Source organism: Hylobates moloch, unplaced genomic scaffold (assembly GCF_009828535.3).
Source record: "Hylobates moloch isolate HMO894 unplaced genomic scaffold, HMol_V3 SCAFFOLD_1, whole genome shotgun sequence".
NCBI lineage: Eukaryota > Metazoa > Chordata > Mammalia > Primates > Hylobatidae > Hylobates > Hylobates moloch.
The window spans coordinates 139,158,623-139,182,763 of NW_026652276.1; the positions used below are offsets into that span (position 1 = coordinate 139,158,623).

The following is a 24,141-nucleotide window of genomic DNA, read 5'->3' on the forward strand; positions in this document are numbered from 1 at the left end:
AATGAACACTTAATTCAAATAATCTGTGCTGCATATGTGAAGGAATTATTTTTAATATTTGGCTCAAAATACAGGCCCTCAGTTTTCTTGAGTCAGCTGGAGAACCTGCGAAAGCTAAGGCAGAGTGGGAATCCAGTTTACTGAGGGCCGGTGAAGATTCTGGCTGGGAGCCAGATGGGAAAACGCAGGCAAATATAAAAGGAGGCCTGGTTCTGGAAACAAGTCACACTCACGCCCCCTCCACCTCAGGGAGGAGATCTGGAGTTGGAAGGATGGTAGTAAGAATAAATAATCCCTCTCAAGCTCACTGTTGCCCTGTTCCAAGCACCTCAAACCTAAGAACTCACTTAATCCTTAACAACAAGCCCAGGAGGTAGCAACTATTGCTATCTATCCCCATTTTACAGATGAAAAGAAGGGAGAACAGAGAGGCCAAGTGGTTGCCCAGGGCCACAGAGCTAGTAAGAGCTGGAGATCAAGGCCAGGATCCCTTGCTTACAGGCAGCATGATTTTGGGCAAGTCTCTGCCTCCCTCACCCCTGGTGTCCATCTCTGAAATGAATACCTCCAAAAATAAAGTCCTATGCAAAGACAAGATTTTATTGCGCTCCACCAGGGGCACTGGGCCAGGCAGCGCTCCTTACCTGGTCGGCCATGCCTCTTCTTCTGCAGGAACGGCTGGGAGCCCGGAGGGGCAGGAGGGGCGGGCAAGGCCTGCGCACTGGCCTTCTGCGGTGGGGCCTGGAAGCTGGGGGATTTAGGGGGTAGCGGGGGTGGGGTTTCACTGCTGTTATTAGCTCCTGGCAAAGGGGGCGCGGGCAAAGAAGCCCTCGGGGAGCACGAAGCATAAGTGGGGAGCGGGGGCGGCGGGGGCGGCGGGGCGGGAGGCTCCTGCACTTCCTGCGCAGGGCTGACGGGCTCCGCTTTGAGCCCGGGATACCCACAGGGTGGGAGGAGAGGGAGCGGGGGCGGGATGGGCGGGAGGTGCAAGGGAGCTAGCTGAGGCTTCACTGCCTTATCACTAAGAACCGAGGCCGGGGGCAGCGGGGGTGGCGTTGGGGGAGGTGGCGGAGGTGGAGGTGGTGGCGCACAGGGGACAGGGGGTGCAACCACAGGGAGGTTCCCTTTGGTCAGTGGGCCAGGTGGGGACACAAGCGGAGTTTTGATGGGGGAGGAAGAGGGAAGGGGCGGGGGCAAGGGTGGAGGCGGAGGGGGTGGGGTCGGAGGGGGCGGGGCAGGCACGTTAGGGCGAGGTGGGGCTGTCCTGGCAGCGCCATGCGCCTCGGAGGTATTGCCTAGCCTGGGAGAGGCAGGCGGGATAAGCGGGCCGCTGATGGTTTTGTTGGGAAGCCTGGGAGAGGGCGCGCGGGAGCCAGGGCCCTGCCCTGTCTTGCCACCTGGAAGTAAAAGAGATTCTGGGTTAGCTCGGCAATAAAGAAGGAGAAAGCCCCCGCAGGTGGGCGATGCTCAGGACACTCAAGCCTGCCCGCAGTGAGCTGCACTGTAGACGGCTTTTCCTGCACGTGTCCACTGAGAGGCCTCAGGTGCCGCAGCTGTCACACAGAAGGACCAACTGGACCAGCTCTAAAGTCCTTGTCAGCATTAATGACAAACCCAGGTCAGGCCTCCAGCCCTCCTATCCATGCCACCTCTGCTGTCATCTGCCTTGGGCCTCTAGTATCCCAGCCGAGGGCCAGGACTGCCCGGGTGTCTTTTGCCCTTACTAGTCAAGGCCACACTCACACTCATTCCCTGACTCCTGCTAGGTCCATCAGCCCTTATGCTCTAATTTGGACCCTTAAGTGTACCAACCAGCACTCCTGGCTAGGGAGATTTTCTTCACTCCTAGTATTTTGTGAACAAAGACTTTCTTTGTTTCTGTGTTGAGAGCAGAAAATTCATGATTCCCTGAATACATAAGGTAAGACTGGAGGGAGACATTTACCCTTGACAACCCAGGTCCAGTGACCTTGAACCTCGCAGTTCTATGGCCTCTGGAAGTTCAAAACCTCCTTTCCTAAAGACTTACGCTAATTCCAAAGGGTTTTGGCTTTCTCACCCTATAGATCCTTCATTGCATCTGCCCCAGCTGGAAATTCAATTCCTCTTTTAAATTCAACAACAACGATTTGCTCTTGGTAAGCATTTGCGTTTGGTTTTCATGGAAGACTGGGGTGGAGCACGTCCCCAGGAGGGGCCTCTATACTCCGCACAGCCTTGCACCATTTTGCTAGTTCTCACCCTTTTTTCGCTCTGCCCCTCTCTAATAAGAAAAAGTTCCTCTCGTTGTTTACTACCTTGAAGTTCTGCAATGACTGCTTAGAGATGTCCTTGGAGTGTCACTGTCTACTCAGGAAGCAGATTAAAATATTTCTTCCAGATTTAGTGCTCTTTTTGTAAGAATTCTGGGGGGTGTTTTCCCCTATATTTTATAATCACCATGACAACACATGGACAACACTTGAAAAATGATGTTTTCGGCTGGGCGCGGTGGCTCACGCTTGTAATCCCAGCACTTTGGGAGGCCGAGGCGGGCGGATCACGAGGTCAGGAGATCGAGACCATGGTGAAACCCCGTCTCTACTAAAAATACAAAAAATTAGCCGGGCGTGGTGGCGGGCGCCTGTAGTCCCAGCTACTCAGAGAGGCTGAGGCAGGAGAATGGCGTGAACCCGGGAGGCGGAGCTTGCAGTGAGCCGAGATTGCGCCACTGCACTCCAGCCTGGGTGACAGAGCGAGACTCCATCTCAAAAAAAAAAAAAAAAAAAAAAAAAGAAAAATGATGTTTTCTCACACCCACTACTTCCTGGGTGCTGCAGCATGGGACCTGCAGCTTTCATTTCAGATTAGAAACCCCAGCACCTGTTGGGGGTTCTGAGCTTTGCAGTACTTGAGTCTCCTGTGTGTTTACCCCCATCAGGAGCTAAGTCATACACTTAAAGTACTGGATGTCAAAAGCCAGGCCAATCAAAGCACGACCTAGCAGAGGTGACTGAGGCGAAGCTAAGTAGGCAAGACCTTGGTATCTGGCTTTCCAAATATGAGCCCCTCTGGCTATAATGTGGCAGTCACCTAGACCACAATATTCCAACCACATTATGGAATGGCTGTTCTTAAGGTAGGGTGAGGATGGTATTGGCAGGTGTCAGCTCAGGGATTCCTGCCTAGAAGTTCTCAAACCTGTTTCCACATAACACAAAAAGATGATGAGGAGAACCTAGGCAGCTGCCTAAACAAGGCAGAGCCTACCTACATGACCAGTGGCTGAATGAAATTGAAAGGGATAATAAAAGTTTGCAAAACAGAGTGAAGCCTACCCTTAAATAGCCTATGCAAACCTTTTAAGTAACCGAGGACACCATGTCTCAGAGATTCAAAACCCTTAAAGTGAGTCAGTTAAAAGTAGGGGATCCTGTGCTGATGAAGCCACCAACCAAATGAGAAATGTGGGCAAACTCATTTTTATCCTAACATGCGCAGCAGAAGCAAGGGCGGGCAAATCTCTGCCCATCTTCTATTCATGCCCCTCAGGGAGGAAGGTGAGACTGCAGGGGAGAGAGGGGCTGACAGTGTAAGTGCAGGCAAGTGGAGGAGGCAGGCCTGGGCCGACAGAGAGCTCCGAGGGAGTTGAGGGAAGTAAGGGAGGAGGCTGTCCTTCACAACGGAAACGTGAGCCCTAGAAATCCAAAGAAAACACAAAGGAGGCCAGGAGGTGGCAGGAAAGGCCAGCTTGAGGGCATCAGGGATGCTGTGCCCACAGGAAAGGATTCAGCTTTTAGAACCTGTAGGTTTATCAAAAGATGAAATATTTCTTCTTCCTCAAATCTGAATGTTTTCCAGAAGACCTTGGAAGTCTCATTACATATTCTATTCAACCCAGAAACAATGTTTACTCATCATATCTTATTGTAATTCTCACTCCCTTGGAGCTCTAAGCAGGGGCTGCATTATGACTCCAGGGTCACTTTTGCCTTTGTGGGCCTCTTCTCCATTAACAAAAATTTATATTCATGACTGCATTGGTACAAAGACAAATACATTCTTTGACCCTAAAAGGTCATATGTTTTCTTCTGATTTTAAAAGAAATTTAAATATTTTCATGGGTCCCTGAAAGTACCATGAGCCCATGACACTGTTCTGTGGTCCCTAATGAATGTCAGCCACCACACTACCATTCACACATGCAATTCAGCAAGTATTTACTGAGCACCTGCCATGCACCAGGCATTTCTATGGCAATGAACAAAACATAGTCCCTGCCTTCATGAAGCTTAACTTTAGATGGATAAGACAGACAATAAACAGATAAACCAGTGAATACATGATATGTCAGATGGTGCTAAGTAACACAAGAAAAGTAAATTTTGAGGAAACGGAGATATGGAAGGAAAGGATAGGACTGAACCTTTATATGGGATGATAAGTGAAGACCTCACAGACACTTCGATCAGCTGCCACCTGAGCAGAGACCTGCAGGAAGGGAGAGACTGAGCCACGTGGACACCTGCGGATGAGCCTTTCAGGCCAAGGGAGAGGCGGTGCAAGCACCCAGTGGCAGTGTGTGAAGAGCAGCAACGAGGATAGTGTGAGTGGAGGGGACGGCATAAACCACCAAGAAAAGCAGGCCAGAAGATCAGAGAGGGAGCAAAGGCTCAAGTCCCTTCCTCTGATGAGAAGGGGGCTGCCGGGAAAGTGCTGGGAGCACGGAGCCATGGCCTGCCTTGCCCTGACATGGTATCCAGTCCATGTGTTTATCTGGTGGCTTTCTCCTTGAGTTTCCATCCTGTAACAGGCATCATTAGTCACTTCCTTATGGACCTCCATCTCTAAAGAGATAAATTCTTGTTTTCCCCATTACAGTGGCTCAAACATCTAACACTTATGTCCCACTGGAGACAAGCAGACCAGTAGGACTCCTGCTGGCTATTTTTGGCCACTTCCTATGAAAACCTGACTGGGGCCCATTTCTCCCATCTTCTATGAAGAGAAACTGGTGGAAGCCTTCCATTCCAAAGGATAATTGTTTGATAGCACTGGGGAATTTTGAAAAAGAAGAAGACACTGAAGAATATCCACTGTCTTTATTGAGGAAGACCTTGTGCTCTACCTTTCCTGCTAACCCCTCAGCAAAAATGAGGAAATGAACATGGCCCCTGAGAAGGTTCAAGTTGGATCTCAAAATATCCTAGAGTCTTTTTCTTTGCTGGACTTTTATTGGTGAGTGAGGCAGCATAAGCATCCCATAACATTAAACAGTCACAGAAGCCACTGAAAAAGTTAGAAAAGTCGCATGATGGAAGATCCGATACCAGGAATGTTTGGGCCTTTGTATTTCTTGTATTAATGGTATTCCTGGAGTTTATTCAGCTTGCTGGTTAAAGAGAACAAGAATAGGAAAAACAGGTTTTTTTCTTTTTTTCTCAGAGTAAATTTGTGTTTGTTCAATTTTAATGCAATACTTTCAAAACATCTGATGCCCACTGAAACAAAAATCACTGAGGTAGACTGGTTACAGACATGGCCTTCATTACCCACTTATGCTTGATTCCATAATCTTTGAAATATGATTTTACAGTTCCTCTCATCAAGAGGCGAAGTCTATTTCCCCATCCTTGTGACTTGTTTTGGCTAAGAGAATGTGGTAGGAAGTGATACTTCTTAGACTTCCAAGTTACATCCTAGTAATATTTCCAAGACTAAGCCTCAAGAGACTTTATTTATACTTCCATCTTCTCTCTTGGAACCCTGCTGCTGGCATGAAAACAAGGCCCGGACAGCCTGCAGGATACTGACAGACCATGTGGATAGAGGTGAGTCAGGCCAGTGGTTATAGCTGAGGCCCCAGAGGTTGGAAAAATATGAGAAATGTAAGATTAGCAAAGCTACCTACACAACTTGCAGTTCTTTATAGAAGCAAGAGGGAGCCCAGCCAAGACTACTCTAAGCTGCTAAGCCACAGAATTGTAGGCTAAAAAACGATTGTTTAAAGCTTTTAAGTTTCAGGGTGTTTTGTTACACAGCAGTACCTAACTGATATGATGACTGAATCATTACAACTCATGCATTGCTAATGCATCCACAGTGATGTCACTATGAAGTTCTATTACAATTTGGACCTTCTGTCTATATACACTTTGCAGTCTGGGCTACCATCACGCCATCACTAAGTATTACACACTATTACAAGTCATTTTCCAGCTATTACAATGGAATAATTTAAACAAGATGATGAATTGAAAGATTTCTTAAGAACCATTTTGTACTTTGGAAGTTTCCAGTGCTTAAGGTCCCAAGAACACGATCTTCTACTCTATCATGCCTGTTAAGTAAAACCATGTTGCTTACTGGCATGTGTGGATTGCCCAGATGGTTCCACAGGTTAAGGAGATACAGACCACAAGGGAGCCAGAATGAATTCTTCCTTACCTGCTACATCCCGCTGGCCTGCTGGTCGCAATACAGGAAAGCCACCAGCAAACAGATCTCCCAGGGTGGGAGGTGTGCTCGTGCCTCGTGTGTTTGCAGAACCTCCTCCTTCTTTGTTGGTTCCTTTAGAATCTTTATAGAGAAGACACAAATAGGCAAGGACTTGAGAGCAGAGCTGAGCAGCCAGGTCTCATTTCAGACCATGGTCTAACACTGGTCTACCACTGCCCTTGTCAGCCTTCCCATTCTCCCACCCCCAATGTCATCCTTTCACTCAGCATCTTCCCCAAGCACCCTCTGCCTTGATACCCTGTAGACTCACATGCCCTGCCCTCTCCAGTCCTACCAAAGAACTAACCATTTGTGCCCAACTCCCCTGAAAAGTGACCAAAACAAAGGGACCTGAACACTGCCATTTTGTAGATGCTAACAGAGCAACTGGCAGCACCTTTGAATTAGAAAACCCAAATGTGGTAGGTGTAGAGCCACTCTTATTTTCAACTTGGCTATGGAGGACTAGACAAAGAAAACCTACAGATTTAATTCAATCAGTCATTTTAACTTCTTGTCCACAGAGAGCTAACCAGAACAGCAAGCAGGAGGTAAAGCCTGCAATGATTGTGCCTTGGCAGTTTCCTTCCTGTCTCTCCAGCCCTCAAGCCCCCAGCCCCTCGCGCCTCCCTTCACCTTTTCATCTATGGAACGGAAAGATCATGAGCCCCTGAGGAAAGGTGTCACTAACTCCAGCCTTCCAGACATGTGTGATTACCAACTACAGAAAACGAGAAGATACTCAGCTTAGACAAGAATTCCTGGCAGAAAATATTTACAACTTGAAGCTAATATGCACAGAGAAATTAGGGCACAGTGCCCACTGGTGGATGAAAGTGGGCAGATTATTCTGAGTATTAATATTGCACATTACTTACTCATGAGAATGATTAGGAAGTGAGTGTTTCAATGAAATTGATTTACCTGTTAATTAGGCTTAACCAATTTGATCATGGGTTTAACCAGAAACTAATTTTTAATGTACTCAATGTTGAAAATATTTCTTTAAAAATTTGTCTATCCTTGTGTGTTGACACTTTTAATTACAGATAGGAGATATAATTCTATTTTTAGGACTATCTTTAAGAATTACCATCGTGCACATCATAGCAAAACATAGGAAGACATAATAATACCTTACATTACAGGGTGAGTATCCCTTATCCAAAATGCTTGGGACCAAGTATTTCAGATTTTTTTTAAATTTTGAAATATTTACGTATACATAATGCGATATCTTGGGGAATGGGACCCAAGTCTAAGCATGAAATTTCTTTGTTTAATATATACCTTTACACATAGTCTGAAGTTAATAAAATATTAATTTCATGCAATATTTTAAAATAATTTTGTGCATAAAACAAAGCTTGCACTCATGGAGCCATCAGAAAGCAAAGGTGTCACCATCTCAGCCTCCCCTGTGGACAATCTGTGGTTTGTCCATCACCATCATTCCTGACACTGAATTTCTGTGCTACCAATAAGCAATCATTTTCCTACACTTCTTCACACATAAGTACTTAGCAGTTAAAAATATGGCATACCATTAACACAGCAAAAAAATAATGTGTTCAAGGTAACTAAGCAACACAGTAGTATCACCAGAATACCCGGATCAGCTGTTAGACAACAGCAGCAACAAACAAAGGCAGGCTTTCAGGCTCTTGCAATGCTGTGCTTTGATTCAAGGTTCTGTACACTGGATCTCATTGTTTTAGGTGAGAAGAAACATCAGAAACCACTGAGAGACCAGGAAGTAGGTCCTCTAGAGTTGAGGAAGCATTCTGCTAGCTGGCTTTTAAAAATGTTTCCTCCAGAGTCATCTGCTTCATTAACAATGGTTTTTGTCTCAGAAGCCTCTCTCCGATTTTGTAAACTGACATCATTTCTTGTTCTGTTATGAATGTATGCCGCTCTTGTCCTTCAATAAACACATCATAAATTTCCACCATGTCACCTGGAGGCACATTTTCTTCGGGGTTAACAACATCATCTTCATCATCCATGTGAGGCATCATGTCGACATTCAAAAGGTTTCAGATTTGGGATTTTTGGATTAGGGATGCTCAATCTGTACTAAAGAGTTTTGCATATATTATTTCAACTTTTAACTATCTTGACCAAGAATAAAAAAGGAGCCAGGTATTGTCTCCCCATTTCACAGGTGACCAAACAGCCTTAAAGAGGCTCCCCGATTTGTCTGGTTGCAGAACCAGAACTCAATGTGGGTTGTCTGACCTGAGCACAGGACTCAATTTACTCTGTCACATTCTAGAAGACAGCAAGCTTCAATCATATCATCCCTCTGAAACAGAATTCTTAATAAATCTTTCTCCTTGTGAAAAATGAAACAAAAATTTTGCATTTTTAAAAAAATGTTGAGCCCTTCACTTTCTGTCACTGAGTTTGAGGACCATGTTGACACAAGGTGAGTGATGTTTAAATGTTACCCTACAAAGAATACACAAAACATGGTGTGTCCATACAATTAAATATTCAATGGTAAAAGGAGTGAAGTACTGATACATGCTCCAACATCTATGAAGCTTGAAAACATTATGCTAAGTGAGGAAAGCCGGCCACAAAAGGCCATATATTGCATGATTCCATTTCTTTGAAATATCAGAATAGGCAAATCCAGAGAGACAGAAAGTAGATTGGGTTGGTAAGGGCCAGGGACTAATGGGGAATGACTTACTAATGGGTATGAGATTTCCTTTAGGGGTGATGTAAATGTTCTGGAACTAGATAGAGGTGATTGTTGCAACAACATTGTGAATATAATAATTGGCACCGATTGAACACTTTAAAATGGTTAAAATGATGAATTTTATGTTATGTGTATTTTAGCATAATTTTTAAAAATTTGTCCCATTGCGGAGTTCTTTTTAGCATATGAAAAGGATGGAAGATATTCTCTAAACCATCTGCAGATTTGGAGGGAAAGCTCTGGTTCTCTTGCCCACTTGGCCTGTCCAATGAGCAGGTTTGAGATGGCTCCATATGTGTCCTGGGAAGCAACTGTGGCCCCAGCCAGGGGTGTCTGGCTGTGCCTCACATGCCTGTTCTGTCCTTGGCTCACAGGAGGCCTGGCCGGGCTGCTCACTTACTCTCGATCTGCGGGGCACTGCGGTCGTTGATCTGCGTGACTTTGCGCAGGCGAGTTCCTTGCTGGATATCAGCCAACAGTGCACTCCGGCCTTTCGGATCTGCCCTTCTCAAGCTGGAGGTGTCTGTGCTTACCTGTAAGGGAGTAAGAGGGATTTGACTATAATAGCATTCTCAGATAAGCAAAACGTCCTGTCTGCTGTCAGTTTCTCCTCTTGCAGTTCTCTGTCTTCCCCGTCCCATTCCCAAGGCTGATCCCAGGTTACCTACGGGAGAGACACTTTTGGGTCCTGCTCACACCTCTTTTCCTGGTGACCTAGAAGGGACTCTTTATTTTAGATGACCCAGTCCCAAGTGCCTATCTTGTGCACAAGCTCCTAGAGGTCTTAGGGAACCCTAAATCATAGCCCCTCTTTCCTCTGTCTTACACTCCCCACCCCAGGGCTTCTGTCTGTGAGTACCTGGCCCCTGCTCTCAGGTTTTGAATGATCTTCCTCCTTGGTGCCCCAGGTCCCCTCCTGGACCAAATCCTTGGCTGATTCCCCACTTGACGATGGGAGTTGCTCCTGTGCCCTGTCATCTCCTGGACTGTTCTCCTGAGCAGGACTGAAGTCTTGCTCAGTCCTTAGGTACTCACATCCTCCTTGCTATTGGGTCCTGGGTGGCTCATGCTGGGCCCATTGTGTCTCTTAAGGGAAGCGGATTCATGCTCTAGGAGCTGGCTTTGAATGGGGGATGGTGGTCTTCATGTGATCATGGAGCAGAAGGGAGAACTGGGGAGCTCAGGGGAAACTGGGACCCATAGAGTTCAGAAAGTTGTGGAGAAAGAGAATGCAGAAGATTACAATGAATGTCTGGTGACTCTCTTCTGTGCCTGGGTGTGTTACATTAGTCCTCACAAGACCTTGCGAGTTTAAAGTGAGTTTGCCCTCATCTTACAAATGAGGAAACTGAGACTAAGAAATCATCTGTTTGAGGCTGCAGGGCTGGGGTTCAAACCCAGATCAGCTGAATCCCAAAGGCCATGTGCTTTTCACTTTGCAACACTGACTACCAAGGACACATGCTCTTTTATTAGGATAAGTGTCTAATGGACTGCTAAATGCGTCATAAATATATTTGCAAGAAAAAGTTTTGTCCTAGTTCTGCAAGTAGCCCTGAGATACAACTGCTTCACTTCAGCTGTAGCTTCAGCTGACATGGTGGAGGTTTCCATGGGTTATTAGAGCCAGGGAACACCAGAAAGAACATTGGGAGATTGGTGGCAAATAAAGGAGGGAAGGCGTTGCCTTGGAAGCCACAGCCAGGAGGATTCTCCACAGTTAGAAGGTTCATACCAACCACGTGACCTTAGAAATGGCTGATCATTTCTCAAAGCAAGAAATAATTGTTAGCCCTACTGTACGGGGATACCATGTATCTTTGGGTTTCAGCTTAAATATCACCACTTCAGAGGCCTTTTCTGACCCAAAATCTAAATAAGGCCATTCACTGTTTTCTCTGAGGGTACCATATTCCTTTTTCCTCTGTCACATTTATCATAGGGTATAAGTTTATATTATCATTGTGGAAAATTTCCATTTGTGATTATGAGTTGAATGTTCATTAACCCCAAGGACTCCACATCAGGAAAAAAGATTCTGTTTTGTTCACAAAAATATGTCCCCGAAGAGTAGAATTGGATCTGGCTCAATAACTACTGTATGAATGATTGAATAAATGACTTGAGTGAGTGAGTGAATGAATGAACTAGACCCAGGGTATCAGAGCTGTCTTTGCTCTTAAGGGCATACACATGCACCAGGCAGAGAGGCATACGCTATAGCGAGTTAAGCCACTGTGCAACGCACAGCACAGGACTGGGCAGCCATGCTGGTTCCCCAGAGAGGAAGGCCACCAAGAGTCCAGAAATGACCATGTTTTTCAGGCTGAGCAGGCTTCAAGGAAGACATGTGACCTTAGAAGGTCCCTGGAGTATAAATAGTGTTTATAAATCCTTGCTATTGCCATTTTCTGTTTAAAAAAGGACAAACCAGGTTGGCTGACTAGAAACTCATGGGCTCTCTAGTGTCACAGACTAGAAGCAGAGGCAGTTGTGGTTTTGGCTAAAATGTGCTGAGTCCACATTTTCACTAGTGGACTCCACTGCGTGGGTTATGAAACTTATGCAGGCTTTGAAGGACATAGGCTTCAAAGTCTGATTCTTATTGCCTGGAAACAAGCTTTTGGACCCTGGAGAGGGACTTATGAATGATGGTCAACAAGAAAGTGGTGAGCAAGGAGCCTCAATCCTGATTCATTGGAGATATTATGTATTTATTTATTTATTTATTTATTTTAGAAAGGCAGGGCATTTCCCATAGAATATGCTTTTAAAAACCCCATATAAACCATTAATATCATGAGTTCATTTTAAGCTGCAAAATTTTAAGATTTTTAAAGTTTCCTCTCATTTTATTTATAAATAATGAATGACAGAAATAAGGGACCAAAGAAATATCACAACTGTAGCTAAGAGGGTATGAAAATTTTTGTGTGAATTTGGCATTACAACTTCAGGTATGCATTATGGTCAGGGATTTTGGGAAAAAAGCGTGCTTTGTAATTTTCCTTCTAGGTATAAGAAGATAACCTACTGAATTATAATAATATTCACAGCCCAACTCAGAGGAGGCTTGGGGAAGGCAAGGGTGAGAATGGTGCATTCTTTTCTTTAAAAAAGCAACTGGAATGATGAGAAAACCCCATCCCTCACTAGCCCTTGGGGATTGGAGGGGAGGGTCATCTCATCCAATTTAGACTGTTTATTACCAAAAGGTATCCCCCACTCCTTGACCTTGCCCAGGCCAGGCATTTCAGGTGAGGGCTATGAAGAACGTTGCATGTCCTTAAAATGATGATTTTAAATTTGGACATGCCTCAATAAGTTCTTGACAATTCCACAGGGCAGATTTGTTAGTAAACATCTTCCAAGTCAGCAGGAGGACATGGCAGTCACAGTGTGTTTATTTACACGGTGCAGTTCAACCCTGTGGGCTAAATTTAACATTCCTTCTCTGACTTCTCGGCTGTCTTCTGCTCCAGTGTCGGCCCTGATGATCTCCCGCTAGAGGGCTCTCTCACCTGATCTTTTTTTTTTATTTGAGATGGAGTCTCGGTCTGTCACCCAGGCTGGAGTGCAGAGGTGCGATCTCGGCTTACTGCAAACTCCTCCTCCCAGGTTCACGCCATTCTCCTGCCTCAGCCTCCCGAGTAGGTGGGACTACAGGTGCCCGCCACAACGCCCGCTAATTTTTTGTATTTTTTTTAGTAGAGACGGGGTTTCACTGTGTTAGCCAGGATGGTCTCGATCTCCTGACCTTGTGATCCGCCCGCCTCGGCCTCTCAAAGTGCTGGGATTACAGGCGTGAGCCACCGTGCCCGGCCTCACCTGATCTTAATGTGGTGTTCGCCAATCCTCTCCTCTCCTGTGCGGCAGGAAGGAATTAACAACTTTGTGGCAAAAGCGACCATATACAGTATATTTAGACTTAATTGGTTTTGCACAAAAGGGCATATCCATTTGCACACTGAAGACCACATTACACAAAGCCAGTCATTTCTACTTCACCTGCAATATTTATGAACAATTCAATCATAATTTGCTGTATTAAAAAACCTCCTGCCACCTCAAGAATTCTTGTTACTGTGGTTACAGGATGTAGAAACAGGAAAGAAAGGATTTTCAAATATTCACTGAACGTTTCATGTTGTGCAAATCCTGATCACGGGCAACGTCACTGAAAATACAGTCAAGGGAGAGAAAGGCATTCCTGGACACTTTTCCCATGGCAAAGCTATGCACCAAAAACTAAAAAACACACAGACAAAACAAAACAAAAAAGAAACCAACAAAACATTACTTCCAAGTTCACTCTTGTTTTGTCTCATTAACATGGTGCTTGAGTAGTGACAATTTGTTGGGTATCACACAAAGCTTTTGTTGACTCAGTTCTATAGCAAGCTTCAAAAGAGATAGCCCAGAATCCCCAAAAGATGAACCACAATAGAATAGACGTGCACCTTAGCTCGTCCCCTTGGTTATAAAGGATGAAAACCTGAAGAGTGCCTGTGAGATTAGAAATACAAAAATTGAACAACAGTCCTAACAAAGCCAAGGATAGAATAAAAAAATACGGAGGGGCCTTTTCTCTCACCTTGATACATTATAAAAGCTTTCGCATGTCCATTTGTCATTCCAACAAATGAGTCAACTCCCTTACGGCATAGTCTGGGGAAGGGAGATGACAGTCCAGCCCAGATCAAAACTTTGACATGCATATCTCCTGCTATTTGTCACCCTGTCACCATATGTCATCCTCACCTTTCCAATACTCGTAATTGTGAAAAATACTAATAAAAACCTTAGCTGGTCGATTCTAATCTAGCGGGTCATTTCTCTCAACAAGGGTCCAAACCCTATCATTTTAATACAATTTCAGCCTTGCAGTCTCCTAAAAGTAGCTTCTCCAATGTGGCCATTGAACCTAAAATTAGTGCACAGGTTTCCAGGCATACAAGCCTGCTCATCACCCCAGCCCTCAGCCTATGCCTGTCTCCTAAAACTTGGGGGCAGACAGGCATCAGCAGCCAGGGTATTTGCAGTTCATTACCAAGTCTGAATCCCAAGGACAGCCAGAATGGCAATGTCTCCCTTCTACTGTTGCCATCTTTATGTAGGAGAACACAGAGAACCTGGAATCCAAAAGAGAGAAATGAAATATTTGCTTAAAAAACTAACTTTCTCCTGTCAGGTCTGACACAATGTTCCCTGCACCCCATATGTGCCTAAGTCAAGTTGTTCTAGAATGAGGTACATTGAGATCTAACAGTTCCAAGTCTCATTTTTAGAAACCCAAATATCCAATTCCAATCCATGCTCAAAAAGAATGCACCTGCTAACCTTCTTTTCTAAAGCCTGATTTTTGATTTTTTTTTTTTTTTTTTTTTTTTGAGACGGAGTGTCACTCTGTTGCCCAGGCTGGAGTGCAGTGGCATGATCTTGGCTCACTGCAATCTCCCCCTCCCAGGTTCAAGCAATTCTTCTGCCTCAGCCTCCACAGTAGCTGGGATTACAGGTGCGCACCACCATGCCCAGCTAATTTTTGTATTGTTAGTAGAGATGGGGTTTTGCCATGTTGGCCAAGATCTGATATCTTAAACAATACTGTGTTCAGACCTGTGACTCTTACCTGTAGTACAGAGCTGATTCACCCTGTGCCCCTTTGCTTCCTTGGAGGTAAAGCAGAATGAGGGGGTATTTTTGGGGCTGTGAGCTATGAGTCTGGTCCTGTTCTTTACACCCATAAAACAAGCATACCCATCAAGGTTATCTCATCCACTTTCATGACTTGGTTACTATCTGTGGCTGTCTCTATTCTTAACAGCCAGTCCATTGCAAACTCCTGTTGTTTTTCCTGATTTCTCAGAAATCTGTCACCTCTTCTCCATCGCTGCCATGATGCCTTACTGCAGGCATGCATCACCTCTGGATTCCCTTATGTAGTTTTCATGTCTCCTTGCCCTCCTCCACACAGCAGCCAGAGTCATCTTTATAAAAGATGTATCACTAATTCTGTCATTCTTTGCTGGATCCATTTGAATTGAATCCTGAGGATTCAAATCCCCTCACGTTGCATAAGGCCCTTAGTGACCAGCCCGGACTTTCCACTCCTTGAGCCTTCCATGCTGGTGCTCACCTCCAGAACTTGGCTTGAGCTGATCTCTGCTCTTTTTACACTTGTCTCTTGGCTGTCTCCCAAGAGGCCTCTTGATCCTGGAAGGCCAGATGAAGATCCCTATCTGTGTTCCTAGAGCAACAGGCTTACCCTTAGCAGAGCATCTACTACCCAGATCATGTTATTCCACTAAAAATCTGCAATGACTTTCCATCTCACCCAGTGGAAGAAAATCAGAGGCCTCATTAGTATTGCCTGCTGAGCTTGCCCAGATTTCCACAGGGTACCATGAGTTTATGTATAAATGCCAGCTTTTTCCTACCCAAACCAGTGTTATTCAAGCAGTTCCACTGTGTGCCAATCCCTTCCTAACTACAAACTGCACATCTGGCAATATACTGTAGTACTAATTTTTAGCAACGATGAGAATTTTGATTCCAGTATTAATTCTAAGTCTCTTTAGTAGGGAACAATCAGAAAAATATAAGAATAAATGTTAGGGATGGAAAGAGTAGAAAGAAACATGGAGAAAGAGAGATTTGGGACATGTGTAAATTGGGCAGATACAGACGGATTTCAGAGGCAGGGATTAGAGACTCAACTACCCCATAACTAGCAATTCAGAAGGACATTAAACATATAAATGGTGGATCAGACCCTAGACAAAAACATGTCTTTAAATGCACATGATCGTTACTTTAACTGATAAAAGTAGTTCACAGAAACTGCTGGAAAGAAGGGGCTTGAAAAGATGGTAAATAGAAATCAGTAAAGCGAACCCGTTGAATATTAATGTAACTCAATATTATTTAAGATTTGAGTGCTAACTCTGTGCTAGGCATGGTGTTAAGAGTGGGGATACAGGTGGGGCACAGTGGCTCACACCTGTAATCCCAGCACTTTGGGAGGCCGAGGCGGGTGAATCACTTGAGGTTGGGAGTTCGAGACCAGCCTGACCAACATGGAGAAACCCAGTCTCCACTAAAAATACAAAATTAGCCAAGTGTGGTGGCACATGCCTGTAATCCCAGCTACTTGGGAGGCTGAGGCAGGAGAATTTCTTGAACCTGGAGCAGAGGTTGCAGTGAGCCAAAATTGCGCCATTGCACTCCAGTCTGGGCAACAAGAGTGAAACTCCATCTCAGAAAACGAAAAAAAAAAGAGTGGGGATGCAATATGGGTAAGATTGCCAGGATGTTGTGCTTGGGGGGTGTATGTACATACATGTGCGTGTGTGCACATTCTCTGCATAATGATGTATCAGTCAGTAATGCCCCACACATACGACGGTGGTCCTATAACAGTATAATACCATATTGTTACTGTACCTTTCCTATGTTTAGATATGGTTAAGATACACAAATATTTACTATTGCGTTACAGTTGCCTACAGGATTCATTCAGTACAGTAACATGCCATACAGGTTTGTAGCCTAGAGCAACAGGCCATACCACATAACCTAGGTGTGCAGTAGGCTCTACCATCCAGGTTTGTGTGAGTGCACTCTATGATGTTCACATGATGACAAAATCACCTAACAATGTAGATGCTTCAGAATATATCCCCTTTGTTAATCGATGCATCACTGTATATATGTGTGTATATACACACATATATGTACATATATTTAATATATCTGTGTATGTGCATATATATATACACTTCTCATTATTTATTCTCTAGACCCAGAGCCTCCTAGCTGGTCTCCAAAACTGGACTCTCATCTCTCTTTGAGACAGCCTTCAATTGATCGTTTTTAAAGGGCTAATTGACTCCTCTTCTCAAAATGCTTCAGTGGCCCATTAGTCTCTATCGAATCAAGGAATTCAGCCATACCATCCCAAGATATCTTTCCTTGGCCAGTTGGAGCCTCATTTCAGCTGCTCTGGGTTTATCCCGTGTCTCTTCTTTCCCACTTCCAAGCCCGTGCTCAGGCCACCTCCTCTTCTGGGGATGCCCCACACCCCACTCTGCCGTATCTGCCAAACCTTTCATCTCCCCGTGAAGCTCTTGACACCAAATACAGTTTACTTTAGAAAATGTATTTTTTCAACTTTCTCAACTAAACTTTTCCTTGTGTGATCTGCTTTTCCACTGCCAAGGCACATCGTTTTTAATTCTCTACAGCACTGCTCATATCTTGCCCAGTATTATAGCTTCTACATATTGGTCTTGCTTCTTATTTTTTGAGCGCAAAACTAAGCCACTCCACTTTCTCTTACCAGTGAATCCAGCTTAAAAAAAAACTGTGAGCAACCTATCAGTATTTTGTTGACATGAACTCTATAGAAACCTTAGTCCCTGGATCTTCGACTCTGCCTCCCCTGACATCTATCTGCTCCCACAAAGCACGCAGGTGTGGGAAGAGAAGTGGCTGTTTTTTGAGGTCACATTTCAGCCCTGATTCTTCCTAATGTCTTCACCCTTTTTATCCTTTGGCCACTGTGTCCCTAGAGATGTGAATTCAATTCTGCACCATTCTCTCCTTTTCAATGACGCCAATATTCTCAGGCTTTTAAGACTAAATTTTAAATTACGAGGAAATTTGATCTTCAAACTTAAGTTGGACCTAGAAAGAACAATCTCATAAACTTAAAAAAAAAAAAAAAAAAAGCTGGGGGGGCGGGGGCAGAGCTAGGGGTCAAGGGCATGGCACCAGGAATAACTAATAAATAATACATAGTTAGAACAGTGTGAGGTTTCATATCTTCTATTTCTTCTAGACAAAAGGTACTATCAAAAAGAAACATGCCCCCGCCTGGCAGATTAATTTGCAAACTAATGAAAAGACATTACTGTTGTTATTTCCAACTCATTGTGCTGCTGGCCCTCCGTCTCTGTTAAGGGCTTCTCCCCATTCGTCCAGGCTCGAAACCTTAAAGGTCCCTATGGCTCCTTCCTCTCTTTCTCATTTGAAATAACCAATCTTTTACAGAGTCCCAGCTCCTTCTCTCTTCTTAGAGTGCACACAGCGGTGACTTTGGCGTTTGGGTAAGTGAATTAACAAGAGGGCTGCAACATGCAATCGGTGACAATGACAATAGCAATAATAAAAAGAAATGGGAAGGCATTTGTTTATGCCAGGCACTGTCCTAACCGCTTTGCATGTATTAATTCATTTCAAAGGCCCTGAACAACTCTATAATGTAGGTACTAGTTATGAGTATTATGTCCAGTCTACAGATGAGGCACAAGGGTGAAGCAGACCATCCACTGCTACCAAGTACAGAGCTGAGTGGTGAGTCCAGGCAAGTTTGGCTTTCTTCATCACAACACAGCCTCTTATACCCAGGAAATACAAGACAGGCCTGAAGCTGGGAGAGTGGAGTGGTCCCACTGCTCTCTGGCTCGAGGCCAGGGTAGATGTCACCTCACAAGCAGTGTGAGAGCCAGAGCAGGAAGGAGTGGGCAGGAAAGGGGCATCAGAGAAGGAAAAGGGAGGATGGGTAGAAACAGACAGTGAGTGGAGTATCGAAGAAGGCTGGGGCCAAAGGAGCTAAGTGCTAGGCTTTTGCCAGAGCCAGAAAGGACAGCCAAGGCTGAATGACAGGCTCTGAGAAGAGCCTGATGAGTGCCTTAAATGCCAGCAGCCACCTTGGCAGGGGGACTGAGAGCACTTAAAATGGAAAGTGCATAGAGTAACCCTATGCTGTGTGGCTGATACCCTCAACTGTAAATAAGCTGTACCTGAAACTCCCTTGTCAGATAACAGAGAACCTCTTATGGGCCAGCCCTGCTGGTCCACCTCTCTCTTCTGAGTGTTGGGCCTCTTCTCTCCTTGCTTGTCTCCCTATTGGCTGCAGGGCAAAATGCAGGGTCTTTGGCATACGGCCTCCCTTTGTTGACTCTAAAATAATAGTGGTTATGAACATTGCTCACATATGAAAGGAGACAAAGGTAACAAAATTAACTAAGCAAGGGAAAATTCCAAAATGTCTAGAAAATTCAAGATGTTTCCACAGTATTGTCTGTTATAGATGATAATGCAAGTGAATCTAGACTTCCTTTTCTTTTTTTTTGAGACAGAGTCTTGCTCTGTCCCGCAGGCTGGAGTGCAGTGGCTTGACTTTGGTTTACTGCAACCTCCCCCTCCCAGGTTCAAGCAATTCTCCTGCTTCAGCCTCCCAAGTAGCTGGGATTACAGGCATGTGCCATCACGCCCGGCTAATTTTTGTATTTTTAGTAGAGACATGGTTTCACCATGTTGGCCAGGCTGGTCTTGAACTCCTGACCTCAGGTGATCCGCGTGCCTCAGCCTCCCAAAGTGCTAGGATTACAGACATGAGCCACCACACCCAGCCTAGACTTCCTTGTCTTACAGTCAGTTTCTAGGACCTTTGCATGAAAAGTCCAGCAGACGCCTCTGGGTCCAGACTTGGATTGAATCCTAGAGAAACAATGATTCACAGCTAGCCCAAGGACAGTCCTGAAAGGGTCTCATTGCTGGATCTGATGGAATTCTCATCCATTCCAGAACCTTCTTCCAAATCTCTCTGGGTTGGGCCCCTAGGTCACCAGACCAGGCTGCTAAGCATATGTGTTCTATAACTGGTGTCATCCCTGGGCCTCACTCCAGTTCTAGGCCCTGTCAATAAAGAGTAGAGGCCTTTCCTTCCCTGTCTGCACCCAACAAGTCCTTCTTTGGTTTGCAGTGATCCTCCATACCCCTAGTGTCTCTGTGGTTCATGTTCTCAACATTCTTGGCTCTTCTCTGAGCCACTTCTTCCTGCTAGCTAGGCTGCCAAAAGCATATTTACCCACTCGTTATTAAGAAGGCAGTGTGGTATAGTGGAAAGAGCTGAGTTCAGGGGTCAGTTCTTCAATTTACTATTCTGTTCTGGCTGTCTGCATTTCAGGAAGCATCTGGGTCCAGTCTGCCAGTGGCCAAGTGTGCTTGGTGGAGTAAGTCACCCCTAAAGACATCCGAGACAGCCCCTCTTTGCAGTTAAAAATGAGGGCTCCAGAGTCCCATCACCTCAGCTGGGATTCTGGGCCCACCATTTATTGGTGGCAAAACTTAGGCAGGTTACTTGACTTCTGAAGCCTCAATTTCCTCATCCATAAAATTTGGAAGAGAGTAATAACTACAACATAAGTTGTAGTGCAGATTAAAGGAGGTAATCCCTATAATGAGCTTAAAACAGGGGTTGGCACCTGGTAATTACTCAATAAATGTTAGCTATTAATACTAGTTCCCTCTAATAATTTTCAGCAGACTCCACCTTTTCCTGTTTTAAAGCTTGCATTCCCTGGAATAAAGCCAGAGATCCAATAAAAAGAAATCCCCGGATGACAGCTGTGTGGCAGGCCTAGAAAACAGCCAGTTCAAATTAGAAAAGAATGGAACACATTCTAAGCAAGAGAACGTCTAAGAAGCTGGGTGATGCTGGGCATCAAGGGAAGAAAGAATATGGCTCCCTTTCCCCAACCACTAGTAAAAATAAAGAGAATCTGAAATGTGGGAAGAAGAGAAAATTGTCCAAGAAACACATTGATTCTGAATCACTTAATAGAGTAAGAAAGGAGTTACCATATCTTAACCTATTAAAACGTTGAGAGTATTTCGGTCACAAAGAGAGAGAAATACAATAATACAATCCTATTTGTTTCCATGCAGACAGTATTTGTACTTCATATCCTAAAAGTATTGTCTTTCAGAGATTTTCAACTTCTAGAGACATTTGTAGAGACAAAGCAGGAAACACTTCATATGATTACACAACTGAAGGCAAACATTATCCTTAGCTATGAAGAACTGACAGAGTCCAGCAATATGTAGAATTAATAATAAACTACAACTAAGTGGGGTTTATTCTGGAAATACAATATAATAAAATCTGGTTCAAAATCAATCAATAAAATCCACCATATTAATAGTCTAAAAAAGAAAAATCACATGATCACATCAATTGATACAGAAAAAGCATCTGACAAAATTCAACATCCATTCATGATAAAAACTCTCAGCAAACTAGGAATAAAAGGGTACTTCAACAACCTGATTTAAAAAAAATACTATAGCTAACATTACACTTAGTGGTAAAACATTTTCTCCCAAGATCAGGAACAAGGCAGGGACGTTCACTCTCACCACTCTTACGGACTATCATAATGGAAATTCTAGCAAGTGCAATAACATAAGACGAATAAACAAATGGCATAACAGATTGGGAGGGAGGAAATAAAAATTGTACCTCTTCTCAGACAACATGATTTTCTATGTGGAAAACTCCTAGAACTGATAAGTGAGTTTAGTCAGGTCATAAGATACCAGGTCAGTACACAAAACTATATACTGTACCAGTGAAAAACTGGAAATCAAAAATTTAAAAATACCTTAAAATAGCTCCAAGTACAAAGGAAATACTTATGTATAAATCTAACAAAACATGCACAGCATATGGATTCTTAAAACCAAAAAAATGCTAATGAAAGAACGTAGACCTAAATAAATGAAGAGATATGCTATGCTCATGAATTGGATAACTCAACATAGGAAAGATGTCAGTTCTTCCCAGGTTGATCTGTAAATTCAATGCAATTCCAATCAAAATCCCAGTAAGATTTTAAAATAGATATAGACATGCTAACTCTAAAATTTATATGGAAAGGCAAAAGAACTAGAATCATCAAAACAATTTTGCAAAAGAAGAGTAAAGTTGGATAACTCACATTACCTGATTTTAGGACTTCCTGTAAACTACAGTAATCAAGATGGTATGGTCTGGTTATGATAGAGAAATAGAGATTTATGTTCATATGAAAACTTACGTATGAATGTTTAGATCAGCTTTATTCATAATTGCTCAAAACTGAAAACAACCAAAATGTCCTTCAGGAGGTGAATGGATTAATAAGCTGAGGACTACTACCCAGCAATGGAATAATAATGATAATAAAGGAAGAGCAGTGGCTGCCAGGGATTATGGGTGGAAGGAAGGTGTGATTACAAACGAGTGGCACGATGGAGTTTTTAGGGGTGATGGAATTGCACTGTGTCCTGATGGTGGTGGTAGTTACATAAATCTATGCATGTGTTGCAATTTACAGAGTTGTTACCCTCCCCTGCAAAAGTCAGTCTTACTATATGTTAATTTCAAAATAAATAAATAAAAACAAACAAAATAAAAAATACAGTTGAGAAAAATTGGGACATGGAAGATAGAAAAGAGATGTAGCAAAAAGGAGAGGCATCACAACCTCATTTCACAAAACAGAGGGTGAAGGAATGCTGTCAAAAGCTGACCAAAAGCAACAGAGGCTTCAGTGTATTATTTAAAGTCACAAAGGTAACCACAAAAGGAAGTAAAAATAGTGCCATAAGGATAAAAAAAATAAGGAGGAAGGTGGGGAGGAAGAGAAGAGGGATGATTCAAGGAAGCTAAATCCTCATCACTCATAGTAGCAAGTCAACAGATGATGTCTCAGTGTGATAAATAAAGAAATAACAGCGTTGGCATATTATTTAGAGACTGCAACTTAAACTCAACACACTGCAATAAGCTTATTATCTCTCCTACACCCTGGCCAAAACAGTGAGCCCCATTAACAGACACAAACTACACTTGCAATGTTGCTCCTTTCGCTACCGACTCTTTGAACAGCTCATTTTTTAACCATGGACACATAAAAATTTGATATGCCCACTAGGCCACTTGCTCAGTTCTAATTTCTTTTCATTTTCAGGACAGAGATGATAAGATATCCCCAGGCCAACAAATGACCAGGCCTTTCCCAGCCCAAGTGACCATCCTTGCCGAATATCCCATGTCTCACTGACCTTTTATCATTTCCTAGCCCTACAGTATCCTTTATCATATGAGAAAGTTTAGACATCCGGAAACAACCAAGTCTGACACTTTCCCTAGGAAAAAGAAGGAGCATCTCCCCCAGCCTCATCTTGAACTCAAGTTGAGTTGTCTAATGGTCTAGTTTGCGTGTGTGTGAGGCCTTCACAGAATAAGGTAAGTGGGCCAGGAGGTGCTGCCAGCAAGGAAGCTAAATGGATGCGTTCTAGGAAGAATATGCCCCCTGAATTATATGCCCCAGGGGACCCATGGACACCATGGAGTGCCAGAATGACCTCCCCTCCCATGTCAGCACCCACGCCAGGGCTTCCCGCCACTGCATAGCTGAATTACTGCAAAACACTTCCAGATAAATCTTCCCCAAATGCCATCAGTCCCTCTTCTGAGTAAGAATGAACAATGGCTCTGTCTGGCTCAAATATACCTTGTCCATGAAGTATGTTCTGAAAACTGGTGAATCCTTCTTCATTTACCTGATTTTCCCCCAAATAACGATGACAACAACATCAGTGTCCTATAACTGCAAACATTTGCAGCTTGTAAGTCTGTCCCTAGATATGATGACATGTGAGTCTCCCAACAACCCTGAGGGGTAAATGTCAGTTCCTTCATTTTTCACCACATAAGCCCAGTGACCCTGCACGCCAGGCATTCTATCCGTATTTGTTTGACTTTCTTCTTCTATTAAGCACAACTATTCTGGTCTAAGTTCTCTACAAAAACAGACTCAGGCTGCTGCTCTTTAGAGGACAAATATCTATAATAAAGAAACAATAAACAAGCAATATATTAATAAATAAATGGCAAAAAGAAGGTAGTATAAACTACTATGCTAACAGGTCACAACGAAGAGAAACAAAGGAAAGGAAGCAGGAGGCAGGACTAAGATTGTGCAGTACCCCTGCCACCACCCCTTTGCCCTGTGTATTTAAGAAAAATCTCTCTTGTAAAGTTACATTTCTTTTCCTAGGAAAATATTTGTTACTTCCATATGTTCATGGACGAAAGGTCAAATATAAGCAAATATAG

At 43.8% G+C, this 24,141-nt stretch overlaps 1 protein-coding gene across 4 annotated transcripts in view; it reads right to left on the reverse strand.

Moving 5' to 3' along the window:
- The window catches only part of WIPF3 (WAS/WASL interacting protein family member 3), a 111,791-nt gene that overhangs the window by 32,176 nt on the left and 55,474 nt on the right, over positions 1–24,141 (reverse strand). For all 4 annotated transcript variants that reach the window (XM_058446063.1, XM_058446055.1, XM_058446068.1 and 1 more), the window contains exons 3-5: positions 9,589–9,721; positions 6,428–6,559; positions 645–1,397 (exon numbers count right to left, since the gene is read on the reverse strand). In XM_058446063.1, coding sequence (XP_058302046.1) covers positions 645–1,397; positions 6,428–6,559; positions 9,589–9,721 — 1,018 coding nt within the window. The remainder of the gene's footprint in view (positions 1–644; positions 1,398–6,427; positions 6,560–9,588; positions 9,722–24,141) is intronic.